At 39.3% G+C, this 17808-nt stretch overlaps 2 protein-coding genes across 2 annotated transcripts; both read left to right on the top strand.

Moving 5' to 3' along the window:
* Window positions 1-1796: 1796 nt before the first annotated feature.
* Window positions 1797-5528, top strand: LOC124116723 (sodium- and chloride-dependent creatine transporter 1-like). Its single transcript, XM_048397333.1, has 5 exons — window positions 1797-1852; window positions 2114-2246; window positions 3639-3773; window positions 5020-5123; window positions 5369-5528. The coding sequence occupies exons 1-5, from the start codon at window positions 1797-1799 to the stop codon at window positions 5526-5528; spliced, it is 588 nt and encodes a 195-aa protein (XP_048253290.1).
* Window positions 5529-6521: 993 nt separating this feature from the next.
* Window positions 6522-12426, top strand: LOC125381157 (sodium- and chloride-dependent glycine transporter 2-like). The gene is made up of 6 exons (XM_048397515.1): window positions 6522-6695; window positions 8311-8442; window positions 8962-9061; window positions 9473-9573; window positions 9936-10103; window positions 10606-12426. Exons 1-6 carry the CDS (start codon window positions 6693-6695, stop codon window positions 10726-10728), a joined length of 627 nt encoding a protein of 208 aa, XP_048253472.1. The 5' UTR covers window positions 6522-6692; the 3' UTR covers window positions 10729-12426.
* The last annotated feature ends 5382 nt before the right edge of the window (window positions 12427-17808 follow it).

Genomic DNA, 17808 nt, shown 5'->3' with positions numbered 1-17808 from the left:
TGAGCCAAACCGGCCTGACTGTGCCAGGATCACCCAAACCCTCTTTGCTGCATTTTTTATTTTAATCTGTACACAGTAATAATGGTAATACTAATACCACTTGTAATGCGCTGGCAGGTAATTATGGTTTAGAGTTTCAACGTGATCATGGTTTGCTGTGAAACTTATCGACTAAGCTGCAAATAATTAAAAGATAAAAAGCAAAATCTCTTTCGTACTAATATTTTTTCTTTCTTAAATCTTGTTTGTTATAGTATAGTCGCTTCTTACGACAAGCATGGCTTGCCTATTCAACACCTGATCTCCACGGGTCACCAAACTGATCGGGTTGACAACTTGTTTACTTTTTCTTTACGTTTAATCGTACACGGACGACGCGGCTCGTTGCTCACGATATCAGTGGCTGGCGTGGCTGACCCTGACTCGATTATTTACAGGCCACAGTCGTATAGCCGGAATGGTTCTAAACCGTGTGTTAAACAACCAAACAAACCGACCCATCGTCGTAAAATGCTCATTGAAGTGGAATATACCATATATATTGAAAAATAATCATCTTAATAACAATACGTACATGTTATGTTTTTACATGATCACTTAAATTGTCAAATTCGATGGAGAATGGCCATAATATCATTTTTCACTAGTTGCTTCTCTTTTGCAGGCATTGGCATCTCACAGGCCATAGTGTGTTTCATAAGTTCCATTTCCTACAATCTGATTATTGTGTGGACCCTATACTATCTGTATCAATCATTTTGGCCCATGTTGCCTTGGACGACTTGCAACAACTGGTGGAATACGGCTCTATGCGCTGATGAGATCGGCGGCAACACAACATACAACGACGTCAATGGCAATTACACTATGATGAATGAACCTGAAATCACCGCTCCGTGGAGAAAACCAAACGAGACACTGACAGCATCTGAAGAATTTTGGCAGTAAGTTTAAATGTGGTCTTCATTGGTCAGTGGACATCAGCAGTCATTTCTACAGCAATACAAACGTAAATAGCGTCATGCATACCCTCTTTATCTTGTGAAGATATTCATTCACATTTCAGTAATATGAAGGTTATGCAACATAGTGAAGCGCTGGCAACATGCGCTCGACCAAAATAATTATCGTACCTGGTATCTTCACTGTTTGATAGTAATTTAAGAATACTTGCTCATGATATTGGGGGGCACGGGTGGCCCAGCCACCTAAGGCGCCGCGATTCGCTGTGCAGAGTTGCGTCCCTTGGACACGCCAGAAACCTATGATTGTGGGTTCGAATCCCGGTTCGCCCCGATTATGTTTCTAGGTTTGTCAGCACCATACCCGTGCTCGTGGGTTTCACCGAAGTGGTAAACGTCTTAGACCTGCATCACTTCGGGCTTTCCTCCCACATTAAGCTGACACGCCATGATATAACTGGAATAATGTTAAAAGCGGCGTTAAATCCAACTCACTCACTCACTCATGATATAGTCGGAATCATGCTATCACCTCTGCTTTCAGCAGAGATTTCCTATGAACATGGAAAGCGTTTTGTCGCTTTTATTTATAGTTGATTACGGTATAGATTGGTTAAACAAGATGTTAATGTTTAGTGATGAAGTAAAAATATATAACAGAAACAATGAATTTGAATGTCCATGATGAATTGAATAACTTTTATGCAAATTGTGTGAGTGGCGGTGCTACCAGTAGGGAAGGACATGCTTACCTTTGTCACACACCTGGTGTCATCACTGATTTTCAGTGATCCAGACATGTCCTTGTCACCGCTAGTTTACCTTTTATACCCAATGGAAGCAGTTTCGGCCGATATTGGAGACCGGTTGTTCTCTGGCGTTGCCTTGCAGTTATTATCACTACAAAAAAAGGTTCTAGAAAACTGAAAATTGTATCCAAATAATCTTTTCGGAGGTCAAATAATGATATTTATTTTAAGAATTCGACGGGGATAGGTCAATCAGTTCGACACTTCAAAGGCCTCGTTCAGCCCGTTCGTTACATTTGATCAATATGACTTTAAACTGCTTGCCCGGAAACCTGCAGAGTCGTGTGATCATATTCGTTTTGAAAAAGCAATGTGAAATAGAGCTTTGATGTCCATTTGCAGATACAATGTTCTGAGAGTTTCCAGTGGCGTTGAAACACTAGGTTCGGTCCAGACCCACCTGATGCTGTGCTCAGTTGCCTCATGGGCCATCTTGTTTCTCTGTATGATGTCCGGAGTCAAGTCATTTGGAAAAGTAAGTATTCTGTTCTTATGCACCATGCTTACTGTTTATAGGTCTTACTGTTATGTGTATATATTCCCTTCTGACGGGGAGATTTGGTCTCCAAGAACCTATACTTGTCGTTGTAAGATTCGGTGACATCGGTTTTTGTCTCTATGGTGTGAGGCGTTGCTCATAACATCGACCATTGGTTTGTCTGTCCCCAATTATTAACATGTAGACGACATAAAGCTGGAATAATTCTTAGTATGAACTTAAAACCAAACAAACAAGATATATATTCTATTTTTGAAGCATATCATGGCTGTCAACTATGTATGCAATGACTTAATCATACTGCAGCCATGCATATTGAATGGGTGTTCCATAACTCTGTCCTGAATATTGCTAAGGGCGACGTTTAACAACACAGACACAAACACAATAACATATTTCAGAAAGCTTACCTCCTCGTCTAAATATATATATATATATATATATATATATATATATATATATATATATATATATATATATATATATTTATATATATATTATATATATATATATATATATATATTATATATATATATATATATATTATATATATATATATATATATATTTAGACGAGGAGGTAAACTTTCTGAAATATCGAGGTGTTACTTTATAAACGAGAACGAATAAGAAAGTATCCAAGTTTTAATCTTTGAGATAACTGGTGTCAATATCGATCTCACATCTCAGAAATGGGCTTCACACATTGTACCCATACGGGGAATCGAACCCAGGCCTTCTGTATAACGAGCGAACGCTTTAACCACTAGGCTACCTCATCGCCCCATGTGCCGACAACAAAGTTTAAAAATAGGGCTCTGGGACACCAAAGCAAGCCATTCACATGTTTCCAGTCCTCCCACGTTGTATCGCTGTACTTCAGGCAGTCGTGGCAGTACGAAATTGACACACTTTTCATGTTTCATATACGGTATATACATATGTGCTGATGTATTTCGTTCATGCATATTAATCTCATCTATGCGTGTCTTGTTTTGAAAAATATATATTCAAAAATTGTCAAAATTGAGTGAAAGAATCGGGTTCAAATTAGCTTTAAAATGGTATTTCAGTTATATTACGGTATGTCAGCTTCATGTGGGAAGAACGCCTGAAGCGAGACAGATCTTTCACGTTTACCACTTTGGTAGAAACCACAAGCATAGGTTTGGTGTTGACAAACCAAGAATCATAATCAGAGTGAATCAGGGATTCGAACCCACGATCATATACTTCCGGTACGCCAAAGACGACACGTGCCAATAATGAACCAATGGTGGATCATGTCTGCAGATTCCACACACTTATATGTTCACGTATATAACTCCATGTTCCTTGTCCTGTACAGTGACGCAACCCTATATTGCAGGTTGTGTATGTGACAGCGGTGGTGCCATACATCCTACTGACGGTACTGCTGATCAGGTCCTGCATGATGCCGGGGTCCCTGGACGGCCTTCTGTATTTCCTTAGACCTGATTTCTCACAACTAAACTCTGTCCAGGTGACATTACATATATCATTCATGTAATTTAGTGTTTTTATACCAAACTAACCTTGATGAGAGGAGCAATATTTTTTTTCCGAAAAAGGTAATGCACATTCATAAATGGCATTTGGCTAAATGATCAACGAGAAGGGTATGTTGCGTACAGCAGCAGGAACATTGGAGTCAAAAGGAGGTTAAGTTAATCCTGGCCGCAGAATGATTGTTGTCAATAAATGAAATGAAAAGCAATGTCTACTTACAGTGTATGGTGTATGGAGGACAATATCTGGAAAATACAACATTTGTTTGTTGCGTAATGTCACTCTCAGCAATGATTGTTTGTTTGTTGTTTAACGTCACTCTCGGCAATGTTCCAGCTGTATGACGACGGCCTGAAAATAATCTTGACAATACATTCTGGTGAATGACATGTGCAACGATCTCTTTATAATTGGGCTCCGATCACATGCATCAACCAAGTTGGTCGCCTCTTCCTGTGACATCACTCGATGTTTCTGAACCATACACATTTATTATACATGCATTTAGTGCTTTTACCATTACCAAACTAACCATGATGAGTGAACACTATTTTTCCTTGAAAAGGTGATGCACATTAATAATTGTTATTTGGCTAAATGATCCACGATATGAGTATGTATGCAGGAAAAAAGGATTCGAAAGAAAGACACGTTCATCCTCGCGCAATCATGCAAATTAGAATGGTTGTTGTTGTTAATAATTTTTTTGTGTCATGAAATATGGTCTACTTGCAATGAACGGAGGACAATAGCTTGAATATAACTTTAAAGACATTTTGTTTGTTTGTTGTGTAACGCCGCACTCAGCTATGTATTCAAGCTATAGGATGGCTGTCTGTAAATAATCGCATCTAGACCAGACAATCTAGTGATTAACATCATGCGCATCGATCTACTCAATTGGACGTCGGTGACACGCATCAATCAAGTTTACAGAGCCTGACCACTCAATCCCGTTAGTCACCCCTTTCGGGAAGCATGGGTTAATGGTTCTTCACGGGGAGAAAATATAAGAAATGAAGAGTTTACTAGCAATAGGATAATATGAGTCGTAAGATAGTCTCTACTGTAACAATGATAGGGAGGTTCACCAAAGTAATACATTTGGGACGTTGCATGACAGTGTCTAGAGACTTGACTTTAAGTAGTGCTCTACACGTGAATGTATGTATAGGAACTCCAGTTCTACTGTTCTCCTAATAAGCTTATGGTGATGCCAGGTGTGGCTGGAGGCGTTGCTGCAGAGTTTCTACTCGATGAATACAACCTATGGCGGCCTCATCACCATGGGCAGTTTCAACCCCTTCCACAATAATTGTCTCAGGTAATCAAGTTCTGCTGATGATCAAACCATCACTAAATACTTTTTATTACATTTTTTTATTTCATTTTTTTCAAAAATCCATATGATTCACAAAAGATGCATATCAATACCTTTGCAGATTACTGTCACTATGAGCGACAGAAAACTGCTGTCTGAGCTAACATCAGCTTATACCAAAAGAATTGCTGTAAGAATAAATCCCCACAAGCTATGTGTATTAAAATTGTATGTATGTTTAATTTAAGGGATGTGATGGTGATAACAATCATTGGCGAGTTGAGCAGCATCTTCTGTGGTTTCACTGTGTTCTCTACTCTCGGATTCATGGCCAGTGAGGCTCAGGTACCCATCTCTGAAGTCGTATCCTCAGGTCCGTACGTCTCTTATCTCAAGCAACGAATGTAGCTTCATCTCCAACATTTCGGGTCTTCAAACAATGTAAATAGAATTAGTCCCAACTTGGACCAACTCCAGCTGGACAGAGATTGAATATTGACAACTGTAGCGTGGTGTAAACGTAAAAGATGTATAATAATGAGATGTTTGGTCCCCCTGAGGTGTAATATGACCCTGTCATTTGTAAAAGTATCATGCCCGTGGCTTCCAGACGTATACACTGCGCACGTACCCAGCCTAAATGCCAACCTACGTACCGTGAATTAGGATCGTCCGACACTCTCACACTTCACGGGGGCACGGGTGGCCCAGTCGTCTAAGGTGCCGCGATTCGCTGTGCAGAGTTGCGTCCCTTGGGGACGCCAGAAACCTATGATTGTGGGTTCGAATCCTGGTTCGCCCAGATTATGTTTCTAGGTTTGTCAGCACCATACCCGTGCTCGTGGGTTTCACCGAAGAGGTTAACGTCTGAGACCTGCATCACTTGGGGCTTCCCTCCCACATTAAGCTGACACGCCGTGATATAACTGGAATACTGTTAAAAGCGGCGTTAAACCCAACTCTCACTCACCCACTCTCACACTTCTCCCTGCGCATGTTCATCACATTTGTGTGCGCCATCTCAGTACTTGGTTGCTACAGGCTTCACGTCATTGTACTGTAGAAGGTTAATAAAAGCGACAAAAACCTTTCTAGAATCATAGGAAATCTCTGCTAAAAGCAGAGTCAATTGGACGATTCCGAATATGTCATGAGTGAGTGAGTGAGTGAGTGAGTATGGTTTTACGCCGCTTTTAGCAATATTCCAGCAATATAACGGCGGGGGACACCAGAAATGGGCTTCACACATTGTACCCATGTCGGAAATCGAACCCGGGTCTTCGGCGTGACGAGCGAACGCTTTAACCACTAGGCTACCCGACCGCCCGAATATGTCATGAGCATGTGTTTATGAATAACGTGATGACACCAGGTGTTCGAGAAAAGTTGAGTATCTCGTCCAAACGGTGGCATGAACATTTTTCTCGTTAACTTTCCTTCTACTTTGTGTGTTATTCTTCAGGATCAGGGCTTGGGTTCATCATCTACCCCGAGGCTATAGCCAAGCTGCCTTTTTCTCAACTCTGGGCAGTCCTGTTCTTCTTTACACTGCTTACTGTTGGGATTGACTCCATGGTAAAATATAGGAATCAGCAAATGCATTGATTAACTCCATGGTTAAGTATAGGAATCAGCAAATGCATTGATTGACTCCATGGTAAAGTATAGGAATCAGCAAATGTATTGATTGGCACCATGGTAAAGTATAGGAATCAGCAAATGTATTGATTGGCACCATGGTAAAGTATAGGAATCAGCAACTGTATTGATTGGCTCCATGGTAAGGTATAGGAATCAGCAAATGTATTGATTGGCACCATGGTAAAGTATAGGAATCAGCAAATGTATTGATTGGCACCATGGTAAAGTATAGGAATCAGCAAATGTATTGATTGGCTCCATGGTAAAGTATAGGAATCAGCAAATGTATTGATTGGCACCATGTTAAAGTATAGGAACTAGCAAATGTATTGATTGGCACCATGGTAAAGTATAGGAACCAGCAAATGTATTGATTGGCACCATGGTAAAGTATAGGAACCAGCAAATGCATTGATTGACTCCATGGTAAAGTATAGGAATCAGCAAATGTATTGATTGGCACCATGGTAAAGTATAGGAACCAGCAAATGTATTGATTGGCACCATGTTAAAGTATAGGAACCAGCAAATGTATTGATTGGCTCCATGGTAAAGTATAGGAACCAGCAAATGTATTGATTGGCACCATGTTAAAGTATAGGAACCAGCAAGTGTATTGATTGGCTCCATGGTAAAGTATAGGAACCAGCAAATGTATTGATTGGCACCATGGTAAAGTATAGGAACCAGCAAATGTATTGATTGGCACCATGTTAAAGTATAGGAACCAGCAAATGTATTGATTGGCTCCATGGTAAAGTATAGGAACCAGCAAATGTATTGATTGGCACCATGTTAAAGTATAGGAACCAGCAAATATATTGATTGGCACCATGTTAAAGTATAGGAACCAGCAAGTGTATTGACTGACTCCATGGTAAAGTATAGGAACCAGCAAATGCATTGATTGGCACCATGGTAAAGTATAGGAACCAGCAAGTGTATTAATTGAATCCATGGTAATGCATAGGAACTAGCAAGTATATTGACTGAATCCATGGTAAAGTATAGGAATAAAAAATTGTATTGATTGCCACCATGGTAAAGTATAGGAACGAGAAACCGTATTGACTGACTCCATTGAAAAGTATAGGAAACAGCAAAAGTTTTGATTGGCACCATGGGAATGTATAGGAACCAGCATATGTATCGATTTAACATTTCTAGGTAGTTTTGTTTTACAATTGTATACCCCCTCAGTACCTGTCACATGTCATAGTTGTATAATATGTCAAGGTCACGTTGAAGGTCATAGCCCCATAAGATGACTAGTAAACAGATTCATACAGTAAATGTTGTCAATGTGGTATAGAGACTTCATACAACTAACTCCTTGTTCGCATCAAGTAATATTCTCGCGAACAATTGTGGGTATTCGGGAAAATTGTGCATATGCCTTTTATGCGATATTTCAACTTTAATAAAACTATTCCTCATGAAGTCTGTTACATGTATGCAATTAGAGTTCGAATGACACACAATTGTATTGTTAACGATATCTACAGGTGTTTCCTATTTACCACAAATATGACGTTTACTTTTTTTGCAGTTTGGTACAGTAGAATGTGTTATCTCTGGTATTCTAGAAGCATTTCCAAGGGGTCTTCCACAAAAACGCGTGCTGATCACACTGGGCGTGTGTCTGGTTAGCTTTCTGCTTACCATTCCCTTTGTTACCGAGGTAAGTACAGTATGTCTTACCTAATCTCCAACGATGTTCTATTTGAATGAAATAAATGAAGCGACAAAATCCGTTCCAAAATAAGAAGAAACTTCTGTCCATTGTAGGATTCCGATAATATCATTAACGAGTGTTTTTTTATGAATCACTATCAAATCGTGAAATATAATTACCAAGCAGTTCCCGATTCAGTTTGTTTTTTATATAATACTTATATTCACATTTGCATTAGACCCTCTTTTTTTTATTTGTGCAAGTTATGTTAGTATTATACTTTCAGGTGGTGCATAACCAACTAACATATACGGTTAACCCTTAATATGGTTCCATGCTCGAAAGTCGTGTAAGAGAAATCTTAAATATAACACCGTCCAATGTCGATGAGAAACATACCTTATAGCAAGAAAGTTAACTGTTTGGTATTCTTGGCTCAAGGTATGTTGCAATGTTGTCCAATTCGTTTGTTTTGAACACACAGTGAAATGATTATTTCATAATTATGCAACTCGAACATTTCAGGGAGGAGTATACCTCTTCCAGTTACTCGACTGGTACTCCTCTTCCTTTAATACACTTCTGATTGGCTGCCTCGAATGTGTCGTCATCTACTGGATCTACGGTAAATGGTCCAAAAAGATTAATATATTTTGAGCTTAGACCCAGTTTGATTCGGGTTTATAGATAGCAACACTTTATAGATAGCCTCTGTAACTAGCTAACTGTACGTGTATTTGTATCACCACATGTGCTTTTTATTTAACAATGTCTGGTGTCTGAGATTGAGGGTGAGGGTCATTAGACCGGAAGTCCTTATTCGTTCATGACATATAAATCATTTGGCGATATGGTCGGTTATCTAACTTTGCAAGTATTGTACGAGAACTGTCTATTTATTATATCTGACCACACTCCATTAATTGTTTCTCATGTTATTGTCCACTTATCAGATCCCAAGGGAGGGGCAAATACCTTTTATGTAAGGAAAAAAGCACAACCTGCTACAGTTGCATGTGTTATGTTTGTCTTCCAGGTTCTGAGAAGTTCGGGAAAGATATACAAATGATGCTAGGCCGTCCTCCCCCAACTGTGCTGAGACTTCTGTCGTCATATGTTACCCCCGTCATACTATGTGTACGTCGTTTTGATTCCATATCTATATTCCAGCTCTATGACAGCGGTTTATAAATACTCGAGTCAGGACCAGACAATCCAGTGATTGACATCATGGGCTATTTGGATACGATGACATGGGTGAACCAAGTCAAGAGCCTTACTCGTTGGTCGCCTCTTATGACAAGCACTGGTTACCGAATAAAATTCTAACCGAGATCAAGCTCTTCACCGGGAAGTGTCTTGTAAAAAGCTGTTGTGGTAAAGATGCATATATTTCTTTCTGTCGACTCTTATGAATATAGAAAGAGTTTCGTCAATAGATATTGACTAACTATTGATCACGTTTCTTGTTACGATTATACCTAATTTTTTGTTTGCAGGCTGCTCTCATCTTTTCCTTGTTTGGGTATGATCCTCCCAGCTATGGCGAGTACCTGTATCCAGAAAGTGCCAAAACAATGGGAATTCTTTTGGCAGTAATGTTTTCTATACCAATACCTGTCATGTTCATGTACGAGTGTCTCAGGAAGAAAGGGAGTCTCAGTCAGGTAAAGTTTCACGTCAGCCCTCTTTTCATCCCCCTGGTGTGTAATACGGGGGCATATAGTAATCTATTATAGATGCAATCACATGACCTGTGGAGGTCAGCAACAAAGTAGTCCCTCTGCTCAGCAAAGCTTGCTTTTATCGAAGTATCAATGCAACTTCCAGTGCATTCATCGATTAATGCACGCTCTCACAAGTCCTCGGTTAATCAGAAATTCATATCGTAATTAATCAGTAATTGTGCAATATTTCCAAAAATGGCACGCGTACGTTTTCCCCAAAGATCTGCCATTGAAGTTATGCGCGATTTACATATTAAGGTAACGACACTGAATGATCTTTATGATTTAAATCAACATGGTTTGGATGTCGTGGATAGATCGAAGTTTTGAGTTTGATTGTTTGTTGTTTAACGCCGCACTCAGCAATATTCCAGCTGTATGGCGACTGTCTGTAAACAATTCTGTTAATGATAGTTATCAAGACAAAAATTCTCTTTTACAGCGTGTACGCCTGGCGAGCCAACCAACACCTGACTGGGGACCCTTGTATGACCAGACTGACATAGGCTTAACACTGTTATCATTGACAGCGACAGCGAGGGAAGCGGAGGCAGAAACACGATGAATGAAGATATCCTAACGGATATCAATATGTGTTCTGTTAATCGTGCGTTTGGATCCAAAATTCATCACCATTATGACCCGTGGAGTGGCAGCACCATATTCATGCTCATTGTATAAGTATCATTGCTCTACAAGTCCAATACCTGTGCTTGTAGACGCCACCAGTGTATTTCCACCAACGGCTCTAAATTTCACAACTTTTGAGCCACAATGGAGCATGCTCTTTCTACAAAGATTTCAAAGAACATCAGACAACTCTTGCTCAAAGCCTTCAGTAAAGTTTTAAAAAGTTGTTTTTTACTGACATGCGGAGGACAATTCTAAATTTGGCGCATCGGTGACAAATAATATGTCCGGTGCAATTCCCAAAGCAGCTTGTTCCTGTTTTTTTGGGGGGGGATCAATTGACTTCCTTTGCATGAGTGTGTGACGGGTGCAGCCGCTCACCTTTCATAAACCTACAGCCACTTTTGCCTAGTGTCATGTAGGTATCTTCCTCTCTCGTAATAACCTCTTGGGAGGTTTTACTTTTTCCTAGTAAGACCTCACCCCGGGTATGAGGTTTTGTCTATTTCCTAGTAACACCTGGTATGAGGTTTTGCTTTTTCCTTGTAAGACGTGAAGAGTTGAGTCATTTGTATTTGGTGTTTCAAACTCCCAGTGCCCAAGGTTTCATTATGAATGACGGGAATCGAACCTGCAAGCCTCCCAAATTGTGTTTGGTTTGTAACTACTGTTTTTCCGCCGAGCCACCGGGGCAGGTATTCAGCTTTACTTGTCATGACTTCAGATTGTGCTGCATGATGCACGTTGTCCTTCTCTCGCACGCTTTGATCGAATTCCCTTTATATCGCGACACACTGTATTGTTTCACTAAACGGTATCCCGATGTTTTCTAATATTTGCTGGTATTTCTTGCATTTAGATGGTTCATACTTTGGATAAAACACTCGGTTTTGGTACGCGGTTTTACACTTTCAACAATTTCTCGTGTCGTACACATGGACATGCTTTACAATTGCTTCGTTATAACGCGCCAATTGTAAATTGGATCTTTTGTTTTAAACTCTTATGAAATCTCCATATAGATATAATGACACAACTTACTTTGGTGAACTATATTCACAAACACTGTACAGAGTGAAAACTTTAAAACATAAATCAATGAGAGTGAACATATTGATCATTTAATGATTTGGGCTATAATAGGAAGTACAGACAGGACACAGTATTCCACTGGTGCAAGTGCGCAGGTTTACATCCATTCCAATTTTAAGAGCGGTCGGCACTTGGATTTTGCCGGATACAAGTTCATGATTAAGATTAACTTCCATCCATTGGAAATGTTCCCAAAGAGGATGCCCAACCGCCATTAATACCGATGATGATTTTGTCAAGCACAATACTATGTGCCTGAGCTGTGGGTCAACGCCAACAAATCGTCTGTACAGACTCAGGTTGAGCAAGATAACACTACGATGCAAATCCAGGTGGTTTGATGCCACACATAAAGAAGAAGTATCGAAACCTAGCCCATGCCCTTGAGCTGGAGAAGAGACAACTTCTTGGCAACCAGAAACCGGTGAACGATTATCACAATGCTGTTTCACTTTTTGTTGGACTGTGTTTGTTTGTTTGTTGTTTAACGCCGCACACAGCAGTATTCCAGCTTTAGGACGGCGGTCTGTAAATAATTGAATCTGGACCAGACAATCCAGTGATTGACATCATGTGCATGGATCCACGCAATTGGGATAAGATGACATGCATCAACCAGGTCAGCAAGCCTGTCCACCCGATCCCGTTAGTCGCCTCTAACAAGCATAGTCGTCTTTTATGGCAAGCATGGGTAGTTGGACTGTGAATTATATAAATTTGAGATGTGAAGAAAATAAATTTGAGATGTGAAGAAAAAACGTATCTGTCGTGTATTTTTGTGTCGCGAATCGTTATCGATGTGTTACAAGCATCCGCCGGTCCACTATTGTGTTTGACATGACCCCCAGCTTAAACAAACATGATGGGGATTATGTCTTGGCCAGCTACTGGACAAGTAAGAAGTCTATTTGCACCCAAACAGTATGTTGATAATAACATGATAGTTACAGATTGTTATTTGTCATTTTAATTATTCACAATAGCAAAATCAAAGGTGACGTTAAACACATTGAATGACGACTCGTGCCTCTCTAGAAGGATTCCGTAATGGCGTACGAACATCAGAACTGGTTCAAACATGAACGATTACTCTAATACTGCTTGAGTTGAATATCTGCGACATCTGCGTTAGAGTAGCACTCGATTATTGCAGTGAAAGGGCTGAAACCCACATATGACTTCAAAGGTAGATGCAAACAATGCCTCACAATCATTGGTTGGTTGGTTGGTTCGTTGTTTAACGCCGCACTCAGCAATATTCCAGCTATATGACGGCGGTCTGTTAATAATCGAGTCTGGACCAGACAATCCAGTGATTAATATCATGAGCATCGATCCACGCAATAGGGATCGATGACATGCATCAACCAAGTTAGCGAGCCAGACCACCCGATCCCGTTAGTCGCCTTTTACGGCAAGCATGGGTTGCTGAAGACCTATTTTACCACGGATCTTCACGGGTAACCTCACAATCAAAACCTATGTTCTCCACACAGGGTTTAAGTATCACAGTTGTGATTTTGTTGCTTGAGTGTGCAAATAAACATTGTTACGTGTCAATTTCCAAGTTGAAACAATATGTTAACCCAGAAATATGTACGTAAAAGAACTTGGTGTGAAACCAACAAACAACCAACAAGTGTTATACAATCAACAATTGTATTACAATGAGTGAGTGAGTATGTTTTTACATAGCTATAAGCAATTTTCCGGAGGACACCGGAAAATGAGCTTCAGACATTGTACCCATATGGGAAATCGGACCAGGGTCTTCGACGTGACGAGCAATCGTTTTAACCACTAGGCTACCCCACCGCCCCTACAAATGTATTACAAAATTCACTAAGTTTACAAATCAATACAAATTACTGCACAACAATTACAATGGAAGTAAACAATATTTTCTGCATATTTTGGGTCGTGCAATGAATTGACATCTGAGTCAACACCACAAGAATAACGAAGACGGTAATCTACCTTTGATATTTACATCTTGATGCAAAATCACACATTAACGGTTTCGAGTGTGAAGTGTCTGGTCCTGAGCAGTACCGGAATTCGAACTAGAATCGCCCCAATACCAGCACATTGATTGGCTTAATATTGGTGTCACATTTAAACATGGTACGAAATTCCGGCGTGATAGCAATACCAGTTTGTGGCTATCATTTCCCAGTATATGTTGATATCAATGCGACTGTGCCTGCTAATGTGAATGGCAAACAGTACATGCGTTAATATTCATCAGTGGCTACTGAAAAAATAGATATTGCAAGTACTATAATATCGACCGGAATGCATTGTCGTTGTCACCATATGTTAATGAATTTAAGGTAAACGGTTAAATTCCTTTGTTAAATGAATGTTTGCGACATCGGCATGTCTAATAGCAATGTCACAGATACATCGAATGAAATTCCACGGATGAATTATGATATTCGCGAGTTAATTGGAAAGAGAATAAGCACCATATAGTGACAGCGGGAATTTCCGATCGATTAGGAATAATGAAACAACAGTGGTAAGAAAACAAAGGGAGAATATCACAGGAGTTTCAAATAAATAATAATAAGTGAACACAACTTTGGTGGCACAACTTAGTTTCACCAAAATTATTAAAAGCGATTGTTTTTGTACTTTCGTCGTCATAAAGATGACATTGTCAGAAAAGTAAGCCTGATAAGATAAGTTGCCTTAGACGTTGAAAATACAGACTACTGTGACATCTCTAGAAATTATGTATTAATCATATGTGTTATCTTTATCCGACTACTGTTGCTACAGTTGAGATAAATGTACAGTGGAACAAGAAATCACCCCTGAAAAGCTGTATGAGGAAAGGAACGTAAAATATCTGAAGTACTTTATTTTCTTTTTCTAGGATGGTTTTTGGATGATTTGTATTAGATGTTTCAGGGCAGATTTGCATACGATTTGTATAAGTTTCTTACTGATGTTTAAATCTAGATGCTTACACCAAATGATGGACTATAAATCTTTGCATACATACATATTCTTAACTTCTGAAATGATTCATGATGCACCATTGCACCATTGGTACATTTATATAAATAAATAATACATTATGTCCAGTCACATTAAGATGTATCTGTCAAGCTAGTCAAACATATTCAGATCAGCTGTGAAGTGCAGATGGTCACGGTATTAATATTTGCCACTTCTCACGCCCATACAACGTGATCATAAAATTAGTATCATATCAAGCTATCCAAAACCATTTGTTTGACAGTGCAAAATATTGTACTGTGTCAAAAAAGAATCGAAGTGTATGTCTTGTCTTCGAGGGAGGAATAACTGTTGTTATAAACACATTGTATTAAAATAAAAGTGACAAATCCTTTTTCCTTAGCCAAGTCGATTGCACGATTCCGACTGTGACATGATCATGTATTTATGAATAGGGATCATACGAGGTGTTCGCAAAAGGTAAGCGCATCCTGCACCACCGAAGGCACCCGTCACAAAAACATGCAGTGGCAAGTCAATAATTCACCTAAAAATGCATGGGTATATTTTGTCACAGATGCGTCAAATTTTGAAACCACAAACACGGGCAACTGCATAAGGTCACTGCATTCCGTGTTAAATGACTTCATTCGCTATACTTGGAAATGCACGTGCTTCATGATCACATGATGCCAATGGGTATATAATCTTTATTCCTCAATGCATAAGGAATCCATATATCAACAATAACAGGCCACGTTTGTTGGCTGAACAGGGAGACAGGATCATTGGTATGCTGCAGTTCGAAGCCAGACACGGCACTGTCACTAGACGTCTTGATTGACCTCTCGAACAATCATAATGGTTCCTGTCGCGATACCGACTGACTGGACAGAGAATTGACAGGGCAGTGACAGGTGGCAGTATTTATTACACGTTTATTTCTGATGATTGTTGATGGCAGCTAGTTGAAGCGCTCGTAAAAGAGGCATTCATAAAATTTAAAAAATGGTTCCGTTGGCCTGTGGTGATAATCTAAAGGCAGGTCGTATGGTAGAGTGACCTCCTTAGGTTGTTGATAAACCAAATTCAGTCCCAGTCTAAGACAGATCAACATAATTCGAGACGAGGGCGACGCGAAGCCTACCTTCTAGCACCCGACTTGCAACTTATCGACTTGCCCAGTAAGGACGGGATGCCTATCGGAAAACATCGACTGTTCTACAGTTTCGTGGATTCAAGAACAGGGCACTTTCAACTGTGATAATCTTCACAGGCGCTCAGTGTTAATCGATGCAGAACGGGAACTGGCAGGGAGTCATGTTATCTGGTGAGAGCAGGTTTCTGCTCTTCGTAACATATCGCAACGTAAGTTTGTATTGTCGTCGGAGAGAACGCACGAATCGTTGTGTTCAGAAGATTTTTCGAGGAAGCGACGTCATTATTTGGGACCTTGTTGTTTTGAACGTTAATCTCTCAACCGAATGTTACATCAACGAGGTATTGCCTCCAGATGTGCTTTCCTTCCTGGGACAGAGGCCATGATGGACTCACTGACTATGGCAATCATCATGTAGAATTAATTTTGTTTAATGTTTGAAAGAGCAACGCTGATTTCCTTAACATTCTTTGATTGCAATTTCATATAAACAGATACAAGAATGGCTGTTTAGTTTTATCTTTAACTGAAGCTAAATAATATAATTTAACAACATGGTTTCTAGAAATATATGTACGCATTAAAAAGAAAATGTTACTCTGATTATACACGTAAAATATAAAACTATTTACTCCTCTCGTTTGGATACTTTTTTTCAATTTTCACCATTTATTGAAAATATAATATCAAATCACAGATCATCTGTTTGTTTAGAAATGTTTAAGTGTATTGTCACTTTAATATAAACGAACAATCTTTCCCCTTTTCTATCAATTCAAACCATTATTTGCATCATGATGGTAAAAACTGTAATTAATTTCGATAACGCTTCACTTTCTGTCATACAAAATCGAGTTTCGTTTAAAAATTAGGCGAGATGTTTATCAACCAATACAGAAATGATGTGGAAGACATCAATCAAACCAACCAACCAACCAACCAACCAACCAACAAACAAACACGTTTCTGTCCTGTTCATATTTAGGTCAGTGTCAGATTGACTCTGCGCAACGGACTATTATCTATATGCAGAATATAAGGTCGCCCAAATTACATGTTCAGAGAAATGTAAATGTAGGTCTTGAATTAAAAGCAGAACAAAATATCTTCATCAAATATGCAGAGCCCACTGCCATATAAAATCATCATGCCAGACAAACTATTGGTGAAAAACGTGTTGCTGAGGAAATCGTTTTGTCGTAATAAAAAAAAGCAATGAATAAAGGTAATGCTCAAGGTAAATCTCCTGATATGAATGCGCATATTTGACGAGAACACAAAAAACATGCATTTATTCAATGTATGTGTTTGTACAGTATCCACTTACGCATTTCCAGACTCGGTGACATTGATCATGACGGTATCGGATAACACTGGAAACACAATAAGTGAGATGAGTTTACAAAATACACTGCACTAATGCATGATGGAATCAACCTCTCAGGTGCTTTTGTGAAACATATTACATTCTTCACCTTTTATAACCCTTAGACATTCTCCTATCCACAATTAAACAATGGTCGTTTCGTACTTTCCTTCGTATGAGTGGGAGGATTACAATATACTCCTTTTTCTGTCAACAAGGGATGTGTGACAAAGGTCATATATATCCCAAATTGAGTTCACTATTTGGTGAGAAAATGATGTGCGAAACATGCTTTTTCTTCAATTGTGTAAAACGCTATGTTTACATTTTCACGCTGTTTTTCTTCGGCATCGTATTGAACATTATACTGGTAACATAATGATCTAAATAGTGAGTGAGTGAGTTAATATTTAAAGTCACATCGGCAATAT

The sequence above is a fragment of the Haliotis rufescens genome, unplaced genomic scaffold (assembly GCF_023055435.1).
Source record: "Haliotis rufescens isolate VD_foot unplaced genomic scaffold, xgHalRufe1.0.p SCAF_17, whole genome shotgun sequence".
In the NCBI taxonomy this organism is placed as follows: Eukaryota; Metazoa; Mollusca; class Gastropoda; order Lepetellida; family Haliotidae; genus Haliotis; species Haliotis rufescens.
Note: the sequence above shows the minus strand (reverse complement) of the source record. Positions and strands in the feature narration are given on the sequence as shown.

What these genes read in the sequence shown, in the direction of transcription:
- LOC124116723 (XM_048397333.1), top strand. Translation starts at nt 1,797, where the DNA reads ATGGAAGCAGTTTCGGCCGATATTGGAGACCGGTTGTTCTCTGGCGTT. An exon ending in TTCTCTGGCGTTGCCTTGCA is followed by an intron (nt 1,853 to 2,113) that starts GTTATTATCACT and finishes GTCCATTTGCAG; the next exon opens with ATACAATGTTCTGAGAGTTT. An exon ending in TTCCACAATAATTGTCTCAG is followed by an intron (nt 5,124 to 5,368) that starts GTAATCAAGTTC and finishes GTTTAATTTAAG; the next exon opens with GGATGTGATGGTGATAACAA.
- LOC125381157 (XM_048397515.1), top strand. An exon ending in CCATTCCCTTTGTTACCGAG is followed by an intron (nt 8,443 to 8,961) that starts GTAAGTACAGTA and finishes CGAACATTTCAG; the next exon opens with GGAGGAGTATACCTCTTCCA. An exon ending in CGTCATCTACTGGATCTACG is followed by an intron (nt 9,062 to 9,472) that starts GTAAATGGTCCA and finishes TTTGTCTTCCAG; the next exon opens with GTTCTGAGAAGTTCGGGAAA.